Below are 14,977 nucleotides of genomic sequence, written 5' to 3' on the forward strand. Positions count from 1 at the left end.
TCAGTCACAGTGTAGGTGTGTATCCATCAGTCTCAGTGTTTGTGTGTATCCATCAGTCTCAGTGTAGGTGTGTACCCATCAGTCACAGTGTTTGTGTGTATCCATCAGTCTCAGTGTAGGTGTGTACCCATCAGTCACAGTGTTTGTGTGTATCCATCAGTCTCAGTGTAGGTGTGTACCCATCAGTCTCAGTTCAGGTGTGTATCCATCAGTCACAGTGTAGGTGTGTATCCATCAGTCACAGTTTGGTGTGTATCCGTCAGTCACAGTGTTTGTGTGTATCCGTCAGTCTCAGTGTTTGTGTGTATCCGTCAGTCTCAGTGTCTGTGTGTACCCATCAGTCTCAGTGTCTGTGTGTACCCATCAGTCTCAGTGTCTGTGTGTACCCATCAGTCTCAGTGTTTGTGTGTATCCATCAGTCTTAGTGTTTGTGTGTATCCATCAGTCTCAGTGTTTGTGTGTATCCATCAGTCTCAGCGTAGGTGTGTATCCATCAGTCACAGTTTGGTGTGTATCCGTCAGTCTCAGTGTTTGTGTGTACCCATCAGTCTTAGTGTTTGTGTGTATCCATCAGTCTCAGTGTTTGTGTGTATCCATCAGTCTCAGTGTCTGTGTGTATCCATCAGTCTTAGTGTTTGTGTGTACCCATCAGTCTCAGTATCAGCTGTGTGGTAGAGCGCGTGCCGCGGCTCATTTAACGTAACTACTGTTTCTCATTGAGGGCGCGTGCTCGCGGGCGCGCTCACCGGGGCCATTGTGTTTTATCAACAAGGGGGACCGCCGTGGCCTCACGGGAAAAACTGCCAGCCAGCTGAGCGACCAGGGACCGCGGAACCATGGCGGACGAGCAGGAAATCATGTGCAAATTAGAAAACATCTTGGAGATTCGGTAAGAGCGAGACAGTCTGTTTCCAGATGTTTGGCGCGGACTGTGTACACTGTGTTAGCTAACGTTAGCCGGCCAGGAGCAAGCCCCAGGTCGCGCTTTTGTTACTGAGCTAGCTAACATTAGCAGGTCCGTCCTGAACCTTTTCACTGGGGCTTTGCTGCTCTTGTTTACGCTAAGGTCATCTCCAAACAGGCTCTCTAGGCACGTGGCTAGGGTCAAATAAGAGCTAAATACACGCAGACTGGTATTCAGGGATATGGTTGGGTCTTACACGCATTACCAATCCAGATGTGTGTCAACTAAATGCCAGATGCGCACTGCTAATAATCGTTGTGGGCAAGCTAGCCACATAGCTAGAAGCCCAGCGATCTGTCAGTAACACTGGGGTTTGTTTGCAATTTGCAAATATAGAGACCATTTAATAGAGCGATTGTGCACAATCGCTCTATTAAATGGCATTGATGCAGAACATCTATTGTGGTAATACTTTGTTCAAAATCAAAGCAGTGCACATCGGATGGGAAGAATGTGAAAGGTGAGATGTTTTGATGAAGAAAAATCTCTTGTATATATGTGTGTATATATGTATATATATATATATATATGTGTGTGTGTGTGTGTGTGTGTGTATATATGTATGTATGTATGTATATATGTATGTATATATATGCATTCACGTCTGTGAGCAAGATCAACTGTCAGTTGCTGTCTCTGTGCCACCGATTGCAGGAACAAGACTATACAGATGCAAAAAATAAAGTCACGTCTGAAGATCGAGTTTGAGGCTCTGGAGTCTGAGGAGAAACATCTGAAAGAGTACAAACAAGAGATGGATCTCCTCCTGCAAGAGAAAATGGCACATGTGGAGGAACTACGGCTCATCCATGCTGATATCAATGTGGTGAGTGAATGGAGTGTTGCTCACACATAGAAAATAAGCCTCTGAAATCTCAGTCCAGCTTTAAGATGATTACAATTTATCAACATCATTCATCCTAGCATCATTTGACCAACAACAAATACAATATATTGTGGATTAAACTTCAGTGTTTGTGTTATTAATTGTGTAAAAGATGCATGTATATGTAACCATGGGTAGTTTATCCTTATATCTCTGTAAGTATTCATGCATTCATTCATCTTCAACCACTCATCAGTTTCCGGGTCACAGGGGGTGCTGGAGACAGTCCCAGCTCACACCCTGGACAGGTCATCAGTCCATCACAGGGCCAACACACAGAGACAGACAGAGACCAACAACCACTCACAGTCAGACCTACAGACAGTTTAGAGTCACCAGTCAACCTGAACATGATGTCTGGATGCTGGGAGGAAACCCGTAACCTTCTTATTGTGGGGCATCAGCGCTAACCACTATGCTGCTGTGCTGCCCCCTGCATAAGTATTTCTCATAATCTTTTCTTTTCAGATGGAAAGCACCATTAAACAGTCAGAGAATGACCTGAATAAGCTGTTAGAAACAACTCGCCGCCTGCATGATGAGTACAAACCTCTGAAGGAGCATGTTGATGCCCTCAGGATGACGTTAGGCCTACACAGACTCCCCAACCTCAATGAAGAAGAAGAGAAGCTCTCCCTGGAGTAAGTACACACACAAGTCATCAAGGCACACTGCAGTTCTTTTGAACAGATGTTGCTTGATGCAGTTGACAGAGATGTTTTGTCATGTTTGAGTGTTTTAAAAGTCATGTACAATTTTTCAAAGCGACTGACTGACACATACTGTAGATTAAATATCTGACATATTTTTTGGTTTACTGATAGTCAAAAGTCCAAGTACAAGTCAAGTACAGCAAATGTACAAAAAAAACAAACATACATCTTCAGATTTGCAGATTTTTGGATATAAAAGTGGAAGAAGACAAGCAGTTAGTTCACTCTAGAAATTGTCATTTGTCACAGTCAGGGAACATTTGAGATGCAGCTCTCTCAGATAATGTGCATCATTATATTATTGTTGAAGTGTTTTGACCTAGTTGTAGAAACAACTATGTGCTCGATGAAATTATACACTATGCAAAGTCCAAAGTAAATCAAGCTCACCAGGACATATGTAGTGTACTTATAGATGCAGATGAATATAGCATAGCATATTGCATGTACAAAGAAAAAAACTAAGAACCTTTCTTACACCTGTTTTTTGTTTGTTTGCTTTGTTTTCTTTGTATTTTTTTAATAAAAAAAAAGAGTGTTGTGAGGTAGTCACCCTTGCTAAAACTATGACTTTTCTTGATGGGGGTGTGGGGGGGTGCTAATTAGGCAACAGTCGTCAACATTTCACTTGCTAAATTTTTTTTCTGCTGTTTTTAAAAGTGTGACATTGTGCCATGGATTCAGGAAAGGTGCTTTCAAAACTGCAGAATGACATAAAACTTGTTCCTGAAGTTAACCAAGAACTAATCTCCACTACAGGTTCAAATCTGCTTTGTATTCAAGCAATCTAGTTTCTCTAAAGTTTACTTTTAAGCTACAGCCACATAAGAAATTACTTAAAGCCAAGTTTGTGAGAACATTTAAATTGTGCATAAGCACAAAAAGTGGAAGGTGATGTTTATATAATTGAAAAATGACAAATCTTCCAAAGAACAATTGAAATGATCTGTTTAAAAATGTCATCAATTCGCAGCCCCCGATAATTTCAAATATGGACATGGCTTGTTACAAAAATTAAGATGATTTCTGTCTTTTCTAGAAAAAGAAATGCAGTCCAGACCATATTACTGCAGCATTGCGCAATAGTAAAAGATTGATCAAAACATGAATATATATAGCTACTGTTAATAGTTTCCCGACAATGGTCTTGGGAGGTGAGGGACAGTAAATATTACAACAGTGAGGTATACTGTTGGCTACTTATGATGGGATGGTCATGGGATTCTGGAAAAATTGCCTTGTAGGGGTCTCTATGTTCAGGTCCGACTGCTCAGGCATTAAGGGTGAGTGGTAGTAGTTCCTTGTTGCGTTTGTTCTTGTCATTGTCAGGTAAGCAGGTGACAGAATAATTCAGTATGGTTATGAAGCATCGTTTGAGAGGGAGACACGTTTACTCTACGGCCACCTTTTTCTGATTTTATTTAATCCCTGATCTGAAGGAGATGTTGGGCCATAGTCCAAGTGGCATCCTTGGAATATCGCATGCAAGTGAGAAATTATTTTTTAAATAACGTTTGATATTTGGACCACCATACAAAATAACCCTAGAAAAATGAGAGTTGTCCTGCCTGCCTGTCTTTTCTTAAATTGAGGTTTTAAATTGAATTCAAATTCTCCAGTTTAAGAAAACTGATAAAGATGCCCTCAGGTGGAAGTCATACTCTCAAACATCAATGGTGACTGTTTTCACAATTTAAAATGGAACACATCTTAGTTGTTTGTGGTAGAATGTTACAGGGAGGTAAATCCAAGGTTTTTCCATTTCCTTCTCACCCATTTTGTTGTATAGAAAAGTGATATATAGTGTAGAAAAGAGCTTCAGTGAATAGCTCTATCAAGATCTAAATAGATAACTGTTTGCCATTGGCTTGGTGCCTTTATGACAAGTGAGGAGGCTATTTATGGGGAGGTGTTGAATAGGGCCAAGACACATGATCCTGTTCAAATATATGTAGTTAGTACAGAAGAAAGAAGAGCTGCATTATCTGACAGGTATACAGTAAGGGTGCCAATTAATTTGACCATGTATATTGTATATCTTGTGTTTCATATGCAAAAGCTCCTCTACCAAATATCCATATCATTCAGAAAGGGCAGCCTGTGACTGCATTCTCTGCAACTTGGCTGTTGAGAGACAATCCCATTTATTTATTTATTTATTTTATGTCAGGAAACAGGCTGCAGCAGTGGTAGATTGAGAATGTAACAGAAGATTGTATACACAGTTTTGGCCCTGGTTTCAGAATTATTATACCCTTCTTCCTTGTGATGTGTGAGGAAGAGTGCTGAACCACTGCTTCTCTACACACTGACATTAGCTGACTGTTGGCAGACTTATCTGGCTTTGTGCGTTGTGGAAACTTGGATGAGTTCATTTCTGTCCAGGTGGTAGTTTTCTCCCCTTTCCTATATGATGGCATGCTCCTCGATGTTCCCTGAGTTTATGAGATCATCAGAACATTGAGGCTTGTCAGTGTTGTTCTTCCGTGTGTTTTTTTTTGCGTAGAAGATAGAACTAATCTCAGGGCGAGATATACGATGCCCTATGGGGAAATGTTATAACTATCACACACATCTTGCTGCTAGCAAAGTAATTCTAGAGTCATTTTATGTAATAGTAATAGTGAGTCTTGCAATTGTATTACAAGGTGTGATGGAACAACTTTGGAGTAAATTAAGTCACACCTCACAGGCCCGTGGAGTGTCAGGTACATTTTAAGCTACTCAGCAGCAGTGATACATCAGCACAAAACAGAGCCCTTTACACCTCAGTATTTGCAAAAAAAAAAAATTGAAATCGAAACTTATATGATAACAAGTATAACATATCATTGATACAACAAACGCTGATTAACCATGATTTATTGTAATGAAAGAGTTAATGCAGTGCTTGTAGAAAGACTTGAAGGGATTAGGAAATACAGCCCATTAAAATTGTCTCTTGCATGAACCTCTTTTGAGAGGAACCACAGTGTAATGAAATGTGATATCACGTTTTTTTGTTTTTTTTTTCATTTTGAAAATGGGCCAGTCAGACAAAGTCCAAGGCCAAGTTTCTTTCCCAGCCCACTCCTACCCTCACACTCTCTCATGCATTATAAACAAACACATGCCTGTACTTTTGCTCAGTTATGGATAAATGCACTCCAGCTCTCCTAATGCATAGTACAGAGGATCATAAGCTGTAAACAGGAATCATATCTAGTCAGGTTTGTCTTTTTTTTTTTTTTTTGCTTTCAACAGCTACTTTGAGAAGCAGAAGGCAGAGTGGCAGAAGGAGCCCCATGAGCCCGCCATCCCAGAATCCCTAGCTGCCGCTGCAGCAGCAGCACAGCAGCTCCAGGTATCCAGGAAGCAAGATGCCCGCCAGACAGCTACCTTCAGACAGCAACCCCCACCTATGAAGGTAATGCCTCATCTCAAAATGGATTTAGATGGTTGATTTTTTTAGTTTTAAGAATCATGTCAATGGTCATAGTAATAGAGCTAATTTGGAGATGCTTAAGCCGCTGTTGTTTCTTTCATAATAAGAACAGTGAGGTTTCAACATGAGCTTGACTTTGAACTGTGCTATACATGGAGAAAGTGATTAGAAAAAAAAAACTCCCTTAACTTAAATGAAGAAAGGCTATGCATTGCCATATATCAAAACACTAAGTTGCTGCTTAGCACTACAAGAAACAAAATTAAGGTGCTAAGTGACAGTTCTAAAATTCCCCCCTCTCTCTCCAGGCTTGCCTGTCCTGCCACCAGCAGATTCATCGTAATGCTCCCATCTGCCCATTGTGCAAAGCCAAGAGCCGTTCTCGCAACCCAAAAAAGCCAAAGAGGAAGCCTGATGAGTAGATTCTACTCATGCTGTGTCAGGAGGTTTTAAAGGGAACTGGTCCACTGACTGAAGCTCAACCATGTATATAAGAATATATGGTTGAAATGACAGATTTGTGCTTCATTCAGTACCCACTTTAATAGTAACTTCTTCATAATCTGTCAATAATTGATCAAGGACCTAATGTCATTCTGTTGTTTTTCTTAGTGGTTTGGATGTGTTTATATGTAACTGTAAGACTTCCATGGTAGGTTTACTAGCCCCTAAACATTGTAACTTCAATAATGCAAAAAGAAACTTGATAAACTGTCCAAATAACTTTGTCCATGTCGCCGTTGTTTGTGTATTTCTGAATTTTTTTTTTATGCATGCATGCTTCCATGACTGTCTGTGTATTATTTGTGCCAATATAAAATTGAATAGATTGAATTGCAAAGTTAAATAAAACACAATGTTGTTTTAATGTTTACAGTGTTCAAGTGACCACAAACTGGACAAAAAGGCCAGACTCACTTGTCTTGAATAGTGTTGTGTTTAACTTTAATACGGTGATAAGAAAATAAATGGCTGTTTTGTACTAACCTTGTGACCACATTCTTTCTGTGTTCAGAGTCAAGGCTACACACTTGTTTTAGTGATGTGAATGTGAACATCTGTAACCAAGGAGGGTAACACCATCAACATATGGATCAATGCAAACGAATGGGTTTGGTTGTTTGAGAAAATAAGAGGAAGTGCTGTGGCACAACATTTTCTCTTTTGGTGTATTAATACTGTGCCCATCATGTCTGCAGCTATCTATCTGGAAAAGTACAGTGAGATCTTTCTAAATCAGTTCCTGTAGCGTTTTTGTCAGGGTGACCCCTTATTTCATCTGTTGCCAGGCCAACTCCACGTTCTTTAGTGGTTGCTACGGCAACTCCAGGTTGCTGTGACCTGCCTGTCTTCATCAAGTTGTTCCTCCCAAATCCAGTGTGGGGGATTGCAGGACTTGGGGAAAATGTTGCATTTCTACAGTGAAATAAAAGAAGATGAGTTGTTTTAGGGCTGAAAAATAGGCCGTGTCTCAAATATTACTGTCACAGGTTTGACTGTACCTGCAGTCACTTAGTCTGCGGCTCCAGTGTGTGTTTTGTCTGGCCATCAGTAAAGGGAGCTGCAGTTGTGTCTTCTTCCTCCAGATAAAACTTCTCAAGGCCAGAAAAGCCTGTTGCTGCTCACACATGCTGCAGACAGCGGGATCATGGAGCTCCACCTCCGCAGCCTGCCACACAAGAGAAACACGCTGAGTGCACAAATGGCGTTTCTCCACAGTAGTAACCGTGAGACGGAAGACGCTGCCCTGACCCGTCGCATGTGCTCCTGGACGGTCTTCAGCCTGAGGACCGACAGGAGCTGCGGGGGGACGGGCCGCGGTTCGGGGCCATGACTGTGGGAAGCCGGAGGGAGGGGGGGCTCTCTGCGGTCTCGCCCCTCCCCCGTGTCTGCTCCGCGTCCTGCCCTCCTCTGCCGGGACTGCTGGTGCTGCTGCCTGCTCTGGATGGCACGAATCATCGTCCTGCAGTAACGTCTCAGGGCCGCCTCCTCCTCCATTTTACATCACGAGCCGCGTTTCATCAAGTGAATGCTAACAATAAACACAATGGACGTTACACCTACCCTTCGTTCAGCGGTGGGACAATGAACCGAGTGTCTTAAACCTCCCTGCTCATTTGGCCCAAACTAACTTCTCAGAGGGAAAAATAAAGACGCCTCTCTCCGCCGCCATGCCTTCTTCTACTGTTCACCGCTGCTGCACTTCCCGCCACCGGCGACCCGTTCCCGCTCCCTGCTGGCCGACATTAGCACGTGACAACCAGCAGGAGCCGTTCAGCTGCAGTGAGGAAATAACGTTTATTTACCCGGGGCCTTACTGGGACAGTTACAGATTTCATGTTTGTTCAATCATTAACTGTAATAGTTGAAAGTAGTCACATTTTGGATACAAAATCAAATATTTGAGAGCCCTAAACTGTTTATTCACATAACGACGATGTTATTGACATTTAATGCTCTTTTGTCTGAAGTTTGCCAGTTATAATAAAGAAAGAGAATGCATGAGATTATGATTATTGAAAATAGGCAGTTTTAATTGATGACATTTATTCTGTCATCTTAAAAATGTAATAATAATTTCCAATGTTAAGCTTCAAGAAAATAATTTATAATATACATTTAATATATCATATATATAATAATTTGTGCTTGCAGAGCTAACAGTGGCATTTTCAAAGACACCATTGATGGATGCTGGATGTCTTTAGGTCTCAGTGTCCTGAAATAATTGATATTAGTTCATTTTCACACTGCCATGTCTGACTGGGGATGGTTCCAGTAACACTTATGCTTTTCATCCTGTGTCCAGACAAACTATGCACTGGCAATAAAGCCTATTTTCCCGGACGAACTACAGTTGCTGATTTTTTGTCACTGTTCGTAGGTAACAGGAAGCTTGTGTGAAAACTGAGCCTGAGCAAATAAAGATATAAAGTATGAAGTACATAAATGTTTGTCATGTATTTGTACAATGCATGGAATCCAACCTCTTGTGCCATCTGTTGAAAGAATGCGGAGAGTCACAACCTTCGTCCCGTGCACGGGCCAGCATGAAGACTTGGCTGGGTTTGGCAGAGGAACAGCTGCCTGGCTGCTCCTCCGGAGCTGACACGACTAAAACAGGAGGCGGGGTGAAAACAACACACATGCATCAGAAAAACAGCCTCTTTCATAGATTATTTGGTGTTGCCATCCCATTGGGGGACATAGAAATGCAGCTGTGGGGTGTTGGAACTGCTGGTGAACGCTTCCTCCAGTCAGTGCACATGGACACATGGACATAGATGTTTCCATTTCATCTTTGTTTTTTACCCAGGACAGACAGAAAGGTGAAGCCGCACTCACCAATCACTGACTGCATGTCACCTTTCTAATTATAAACCAGAGCCTTCACTCTCCAAGAATGGAAGTGTAGCCAGGCCCATCTGTGGACTAAAATTAGCCCCCCAGCCCCCCAGTAAGGAGCTCTGCCCCCTCTGTCGAAACGCGCGCGCACACACACACACACACACACACACACACACATACACACACACACACAACGTACTGAACTTTTCACAACTCAGTGTCTGTACAAGCATCACAAATCACTTACTACTTGGAGGACTTTCTTTCTTCCTCTCACGTGACTTAAAGATGGAAATTTGAAAGAATTTAACTTCTGTGTATTTTTGGAAATAACACCCAGCAAGGTGAGGTAAGTGTCTTGTCTACAAGTGCCAATTTGCTGATGTTCACACAAACATTGTAAATTTTTGCCTCCTGAAAAAAGCCAGTGGGCGATTAGTGTGAGTACACTTATTTTGTGTATTAGGTGTTGTTAAATGCAGTTTTGATGCCAAAGACATTAAGTCTGTAGAGTCTGTAAACAAACTGCATTGGTTTTGGACTGGACATGACGGGAAACTGTCTGGGGCTTTGATGATAAAAGTTATTTTGTTGAAGTTTAGGCCAGGTGCAACAAAAATAACTCAAAATGACAGGAGTATTTGAGCCGGGTATGCCTGCATGCATCATCTTCTCTTTCTGTCACTGCAGATGGAAGGGCTTTGACTTCCACTAGCCTGGAGTTACATTATGGTTCTGGGCCAAGCAGTCAACATGAGTTTGATGGACATTTCTAAGATCTTCTCCTTGCTGCAGCCGAAGGAAGAGGATGAGGACAATGAGCAGTGTCAGGCCTTGAACAATGCTGTAAGCAGTGACGATGTCAGTCTGCTTTTTGAACTTCTTTCTCAGGAGAATTACAGGAGGTCTATCAACGCTCGGAGCGGGTGGGGGGTGCCGGTAACACCCTTGCGCACTGCTGCTGCTCTGGGTCACCTCAGGTGCCTGGAGCTGCTGTTGGAGCACGGTGCAGAGGTAAGATGCAAAAAGAGCATTTTGTTCTGCAGCCACAAAAAAAGATGACGGGATGGATTTTTGAGAGTGTGGGCAGGGGGGAACTACAGCAGTGCCTACTGATGGGTAGAATGGATACCAAAATCTGATTTATTAACTAAAATTATCTACAGCACTCAGCCTTTAGACATTTAATAAGTCAAAAAGGTTCCTGGAGTGTTCCTGAAGGTCTTTTTATGTTAAAAGGGAGTGGTGAGATTTTCAGTAAACTGATTTTTTTTGTTTAACGGGCCAATGTGTAGGATTTAGGATATCCTGCCTGAAAGTTTGTATATTTCAATTGATATAAACACCTGAAACTGAGCACTACATAGGAAGGCAGGCCTCCTGTAAGGAGCCCATTGTTTTGCACTGCCATTTTTCTACAGGATCCTAGAACTGACAAACCAAACACTCGTTCTAGAGGGAGCCTTTAGTTTTTTCACTGTACTACCTGGCCAGCAGGACGTGACAGTTTAACAAAGTGGCTGGGTGTCCATCCATGTGGCACCAGTTATTAGTCCTTGGATGATCAAACTACTAAGTCTGTGTTTGCTATAGTGCTAAATCGTGTCTGTGTTCCCGTGTTTGAATTCAGATTGACAGCCTGGACGTGAAGGCCCAGACGCCTCTGTTCACAGCTGTCAGCGGGAAACATCTGGACTGTGTTGTTGCTCTGCTCAAGGCTGGGGCTGATCCCAATGGCAGCCAGTACAACAACTGCTCCCCTGTGCTGACTGCCGCCCGCGAGGGTGATGTAGATGTGCTCCTAGAGCTGCTACGGTTTGGGGCAGAGGTGGACGTCAGACCTAAAGTACCAGAATGGGCGTCCAACGCCACAGCCTGTAGAGGGCCCCTTTATATCTCAGCTGTGTATGGACACCTGGACTGCTTTAAGCTGCTCCTTCTGCATGGGGCCAACCCCAACTACAACTGCACGGATGAAAAGATGCTGGCCAGGATAAAGCAGCCAAAGACGGTTCTGGAGGTGTGTCTCCGTTATGGCTGTGGGGTGGAGTACATCCAGCTTCTCATAGACTTTGGGGCAGACGTGTATCTGCCAACACTGATCATTGACAAGACAACAAAGCAGAATGAGGCTTTACTTCTACTGCTGAAAGAGAGAGGTGAGACAACGATCATTGTCCATTCACCTACAGCTGTCTATGAAATGTCTCAAAATGCACATGTTGAGCTGCTTTTTCCTGTTTCTGCTCCAGTCTGTCCAAAAACACTGATGTCTCAGACTCGGCTGGCAATTCGGAAACACATCTCCTGCACTAATAAAGAGCCTGCCGTTGACAGTCTGGACATTCCTCTGATCCTGAGAAACTACCTGAAGCATGACACCTCTGAACTCATATGATGCCCACACTGGAGCCAAGAGATACGGCCGCTTTACACTACTGACTGGATACTTGATTTCTGGCTTTGCCATCTTTTCCTCACAAGTAGGACAAGATAACAGACACTTTCAGGCAACATCAGAGCCATTTATTTGGAATATTTTTCTCTGGTTCCCCTAGAGGTCACTGCACTGTCCCAGAACTATAGCGCCTTTTCATGACTTATTTATAAAGATGTAAGCGTGTACCTTCCTGTAGTTGTATTTATTGAATAGCTGTAGTTTCAGCTCTCAAAGCTGATAGAAGTGTCTTTTACAACCACAAACAGCAGATCATCTGTTGCACAAAATCTGCCGTGTCCTTGGGAGGTGTAACACCATGGCTGACCACTAGAGACCACAGTAACACCACATACAGCTCCTGTCCACATTTGATGTATCTGTCAACGTCTCTGCATAAACTCTAGCACTGTTCTTTTTACACGTTTCTTTACACAGTCACAAAAAGTCTAACTTCAGCTGCTTGTAGATCCAGACACAACTGGTGAGAACACACTCACTCACATACAGTGTCAGCATCACACCAGAATGTTTTAGATCTTTCCTGCAAAACAGACTTGCATCTCTGGACTTCAAAACCTTAGGAAGCGGAGCAATCAGCCAGCTCCTCAGCATGGCCAACTGGGAGAATATATTTGCATAAGTCTCATTACTTATTGATTACAGTGCAGTTATTTGGAGGGTACAATTTGTGGTTAGAAGTTTGTTGAATGTTTTTCTTTTGTAGCTTGCGAAACACAAGTTTGCTGATGTTCTTATTTAATCTTGTGGTTTTAATTTTAAGTGAGGCATTTCTTTTTTTATTGTATCCAGGAGTTAATGTGTCAACTGCTTGGAATTGAGGGAGGGGGGAGGCTGACAAACAGGAAATTATGTCACACGACAGGAACCCCAGCACAATGCCCTCACTCACACTTTGACGCTTTGACACGCAGTTCTGTAGAGGTTTTATTTTCAACAAAAGTACAGCTATATCAGATATGGATTGATTTTTACAGCGAAGTACAACATATTCCCAGTGCTTCTGATTACATCAAAACATATAATGTACATACAGTTGACATCTCCACTCTCCCATTCACAGTTTCTGGATTGAATAGGCATTATTTTCAAGGTTTTTCATCTCTACAACAAATAATCAAACTCAAAGGGCTGCAAGAAAGAAAATGACAAATGTTTGCATATGGTAACATAGGATTTGGATACTGTGAGTTAATTCACCTGTGATAGGCAAAAAATCCAGAGCTCAAACTAGATGATAATATACAATGAAGAGATTTCAAAAATGGGATGTCTTCTCATTACCTTGTTGTCACTGAATACCACATGAACATATGGCTGATTGAAGACTCTGTTGTACCCTGACTATTCTGAAACAACGCAGGACTGCATACCCAACCGCAAGGAGTTCCTACTGAAGACATCGCTATGCTAAAAGTGAGTGAATGCAGTTACTGGCATGAACACTTTGGACTAAAAAAAATGGTAGCAATTAGAGCAAATTCTGGCCAGTATGCTAACTTGGTTGCTTTATGATCAAAAGGAGAGATTTTAATAATAAAAATAAAAATAATAATAATAATAATAATAATAAAAAAAAAAGAAGTCAACTGCCCAGAAGGCTGTCATCTCAGCTCGCAGTATAAGGTCAGACTGGTATTTATTTAAGAAAAATGAAACCAATATATACATGCTTTTAACAATGTGGCCCAAATGGTACTGTTTAATACTGCATTTAATAAATATAAGTGAGGAATTAATTTGTAGTGTAAAGTCTTTGTATTCAAAGAGTCATTTGTCATCGGAAACAAGAGCATGATATGAATTGCAATGCAGTACTGTGTGTGTGTGTGTGTGTCTGTGTGTCTCCAGGATTATGTTTATTTTTAGCTCATCCCAAGAGATTTCGCGTTTATTCAGCTCTTCTGCTTCACTACAAATCTATACACTAACACCCATGATCGGTGCTAACTCCTATTTGGTTCACTGTTGTCATAGAAAAATTATACCCGTTTTGCCTCAGCTGTTAATGGCGTTCCACAAAAAAAAAAAAAAAAAAAGTAATTAAATTAATAAATAAAAAAAAATATCACCAAGCAGTTTGGACCACTACAGTGAATGTTGGAGTTTAAAGGAAAAAAAAAAGCAATAATAAATCTTTAAAAATTACAGTTACAGTTTATAGAACCCATTGTATCTGGGCATTGAGGGCATCGGTGCCTTTCATTTCACCTATCAACAGTTCAGCGTGGGGAGAAGATCGTCCCTCTCGACTACAATAAATAAAAACAGTGGCTACAACCTGTAATGTGAAGTGAGCAGGAGACAGGTGGACAGAGAAAAGAACTCCCTTTAGTGAGATGGTATGGGTTCACAAAGAGTGGTTCTGCGTTGTAGGAAAAAATATTAAAAATCCCATTGGAAGTTAAATGAAACTAAACAATCTGTTAAGAATTGTCTTAAGTCTCATGCAAAATATTGGATGCCACAAGCATGCATTTACCTGGTACTGAGGTCTACCGCACGCTAGAACTGGAACAACATTCGTCTCCAACGCAAAATACCAATATCCAAATATATGATCTGTTCTTTTTACAGTATTTACAGTGTGTAGCTGATAAAGGTAAAATAGATGATTCTTCTTTTGAGTTGTAACCCACTGTTAATAATATACTTTGAAATGTGAAACCTAACTTGACTAATGAAAATCTGTTTCCTATGATATATTCAAATTAATCCATCTCTCAGCATGTTAAATAGATAAAGGAATTCTATGTAGTTACTAAACATCTGAAATAAGAATTAATTCATTTTGTGCAATAAAATTACTGCTATTTAAGTGTGATATAATAAGGTGATTTAAAGTATTTCAGTCAGACAGCACAGTATCTAATCATATGGAAAAGGCCTAACCTCCAAGTTTCTGTCCAAGTCTCATGCACGGGGGGAATGAGGAATTCCCAGTGTGTATGAGAGAGAAAGAGAGAGAGAGAGATGCAAGTCCCACACTGAAGGGAAAATACATGACTAATTCAAATCTGCCTGTGAAACTGAATAGATAATCACTAGTGGAATGCTGGAAGGCACTGTTAGATAGCATCTCTCCTCTCCGCAGCAGAACGGGCCAGCAAGTGCGCATGATTGTGTGTGTGTTTGCTCGTCCCTACGTGTTTGTATGTGTGTGTGTGTGTGTGTGTCTGTATTA

At 41.5% G+C, this 14,977-nt stretch overlaps 3 protein-coding genes across 3 annotated transcripts; 2 read left to right on the plus strand and 1 right to left on the minus strand.

Moving 5' to 3' along the window:
* The first annotated feature begins 751 nt into the window (after window positions 1-751).
* On the plus strand, window positions 752-6,967 carry zc4h2 (zinc finger, C4H2 domain containing). The gene is made up of 5 exons (XM_029513049.1): window positions 752-889; window positions 1,619-1,790; window positions 2,319-2,491; window positions 5,807-5,969; window positions 6,296-6,967. The coding sequence occupies exons 1-5, from the start codon at window positions 837-839 to the stop codon at window positions 6,407-6,409; spliced, it is 675 nt and encodes a 224-aa protein (XP_029368909.1). The 5' UTR covers window positions 752-836; the 3' UTR covers window positions 6,410-6,967.
* Window positions 5,505-9,055, minus strand: LOC115050235 (uncharacterized). Its single transcript, XM_029513051.1, has 4 exons — window positions 8,975-9,055; window positions 7,740-8,265; window positions 7,490-7,656; window positions 5,505-7,403 (listed from the first exon to the last, which is right to left on the minus strand). Exons 2-4 carry the CDS (start codon window positions 7,983-7,985, stop codon window positions 7,187-7,189), a joined length of 630 nt encoding a protein of 209 aa, XP_029368911.1. The 5' UTR covers window positions 7,986-8,265; window positions 8,975-9,055; the 3' UTR covers window positions 5,505-7,186.
* Window positions 9,056-10,064: 1,009 nt separating this feature from the next.
* asb12a (ankyrin repeat and SOCS box-containing 12a) lies at window positions 10,065-11,733 on the plus strand. The gene is made up of 3 exons (XM_029513012.1): window positions 10,065-10,349; window positions 10,966-11,494; window positions 11,588-11,733. The coding sequence occupies exons 1-3, from the start codon at window positions 10,065-10,067 to the stop codon at window positions 11,731-11,733; spliced, it is 960 nt and encodes a 319-aa protein (XP_029368872.1).
* Window positions 11,734-14,977: the final 3,244 nt, after the last annotated feature.

The sequence above is a fragment of the Echeneis naucrates genome, chromosome 10 (assembly GCF_900963305.1).
Source record: "Echeneis naucrates chromosome 10, fEcheNa1.1, whole genome shotgun sequence".
NCBI lineage: Eukaryota > Metazoa > Chordata > Actinopteri > Carangiformes > Echeneidae > Echeneis > Echeneis naucrates.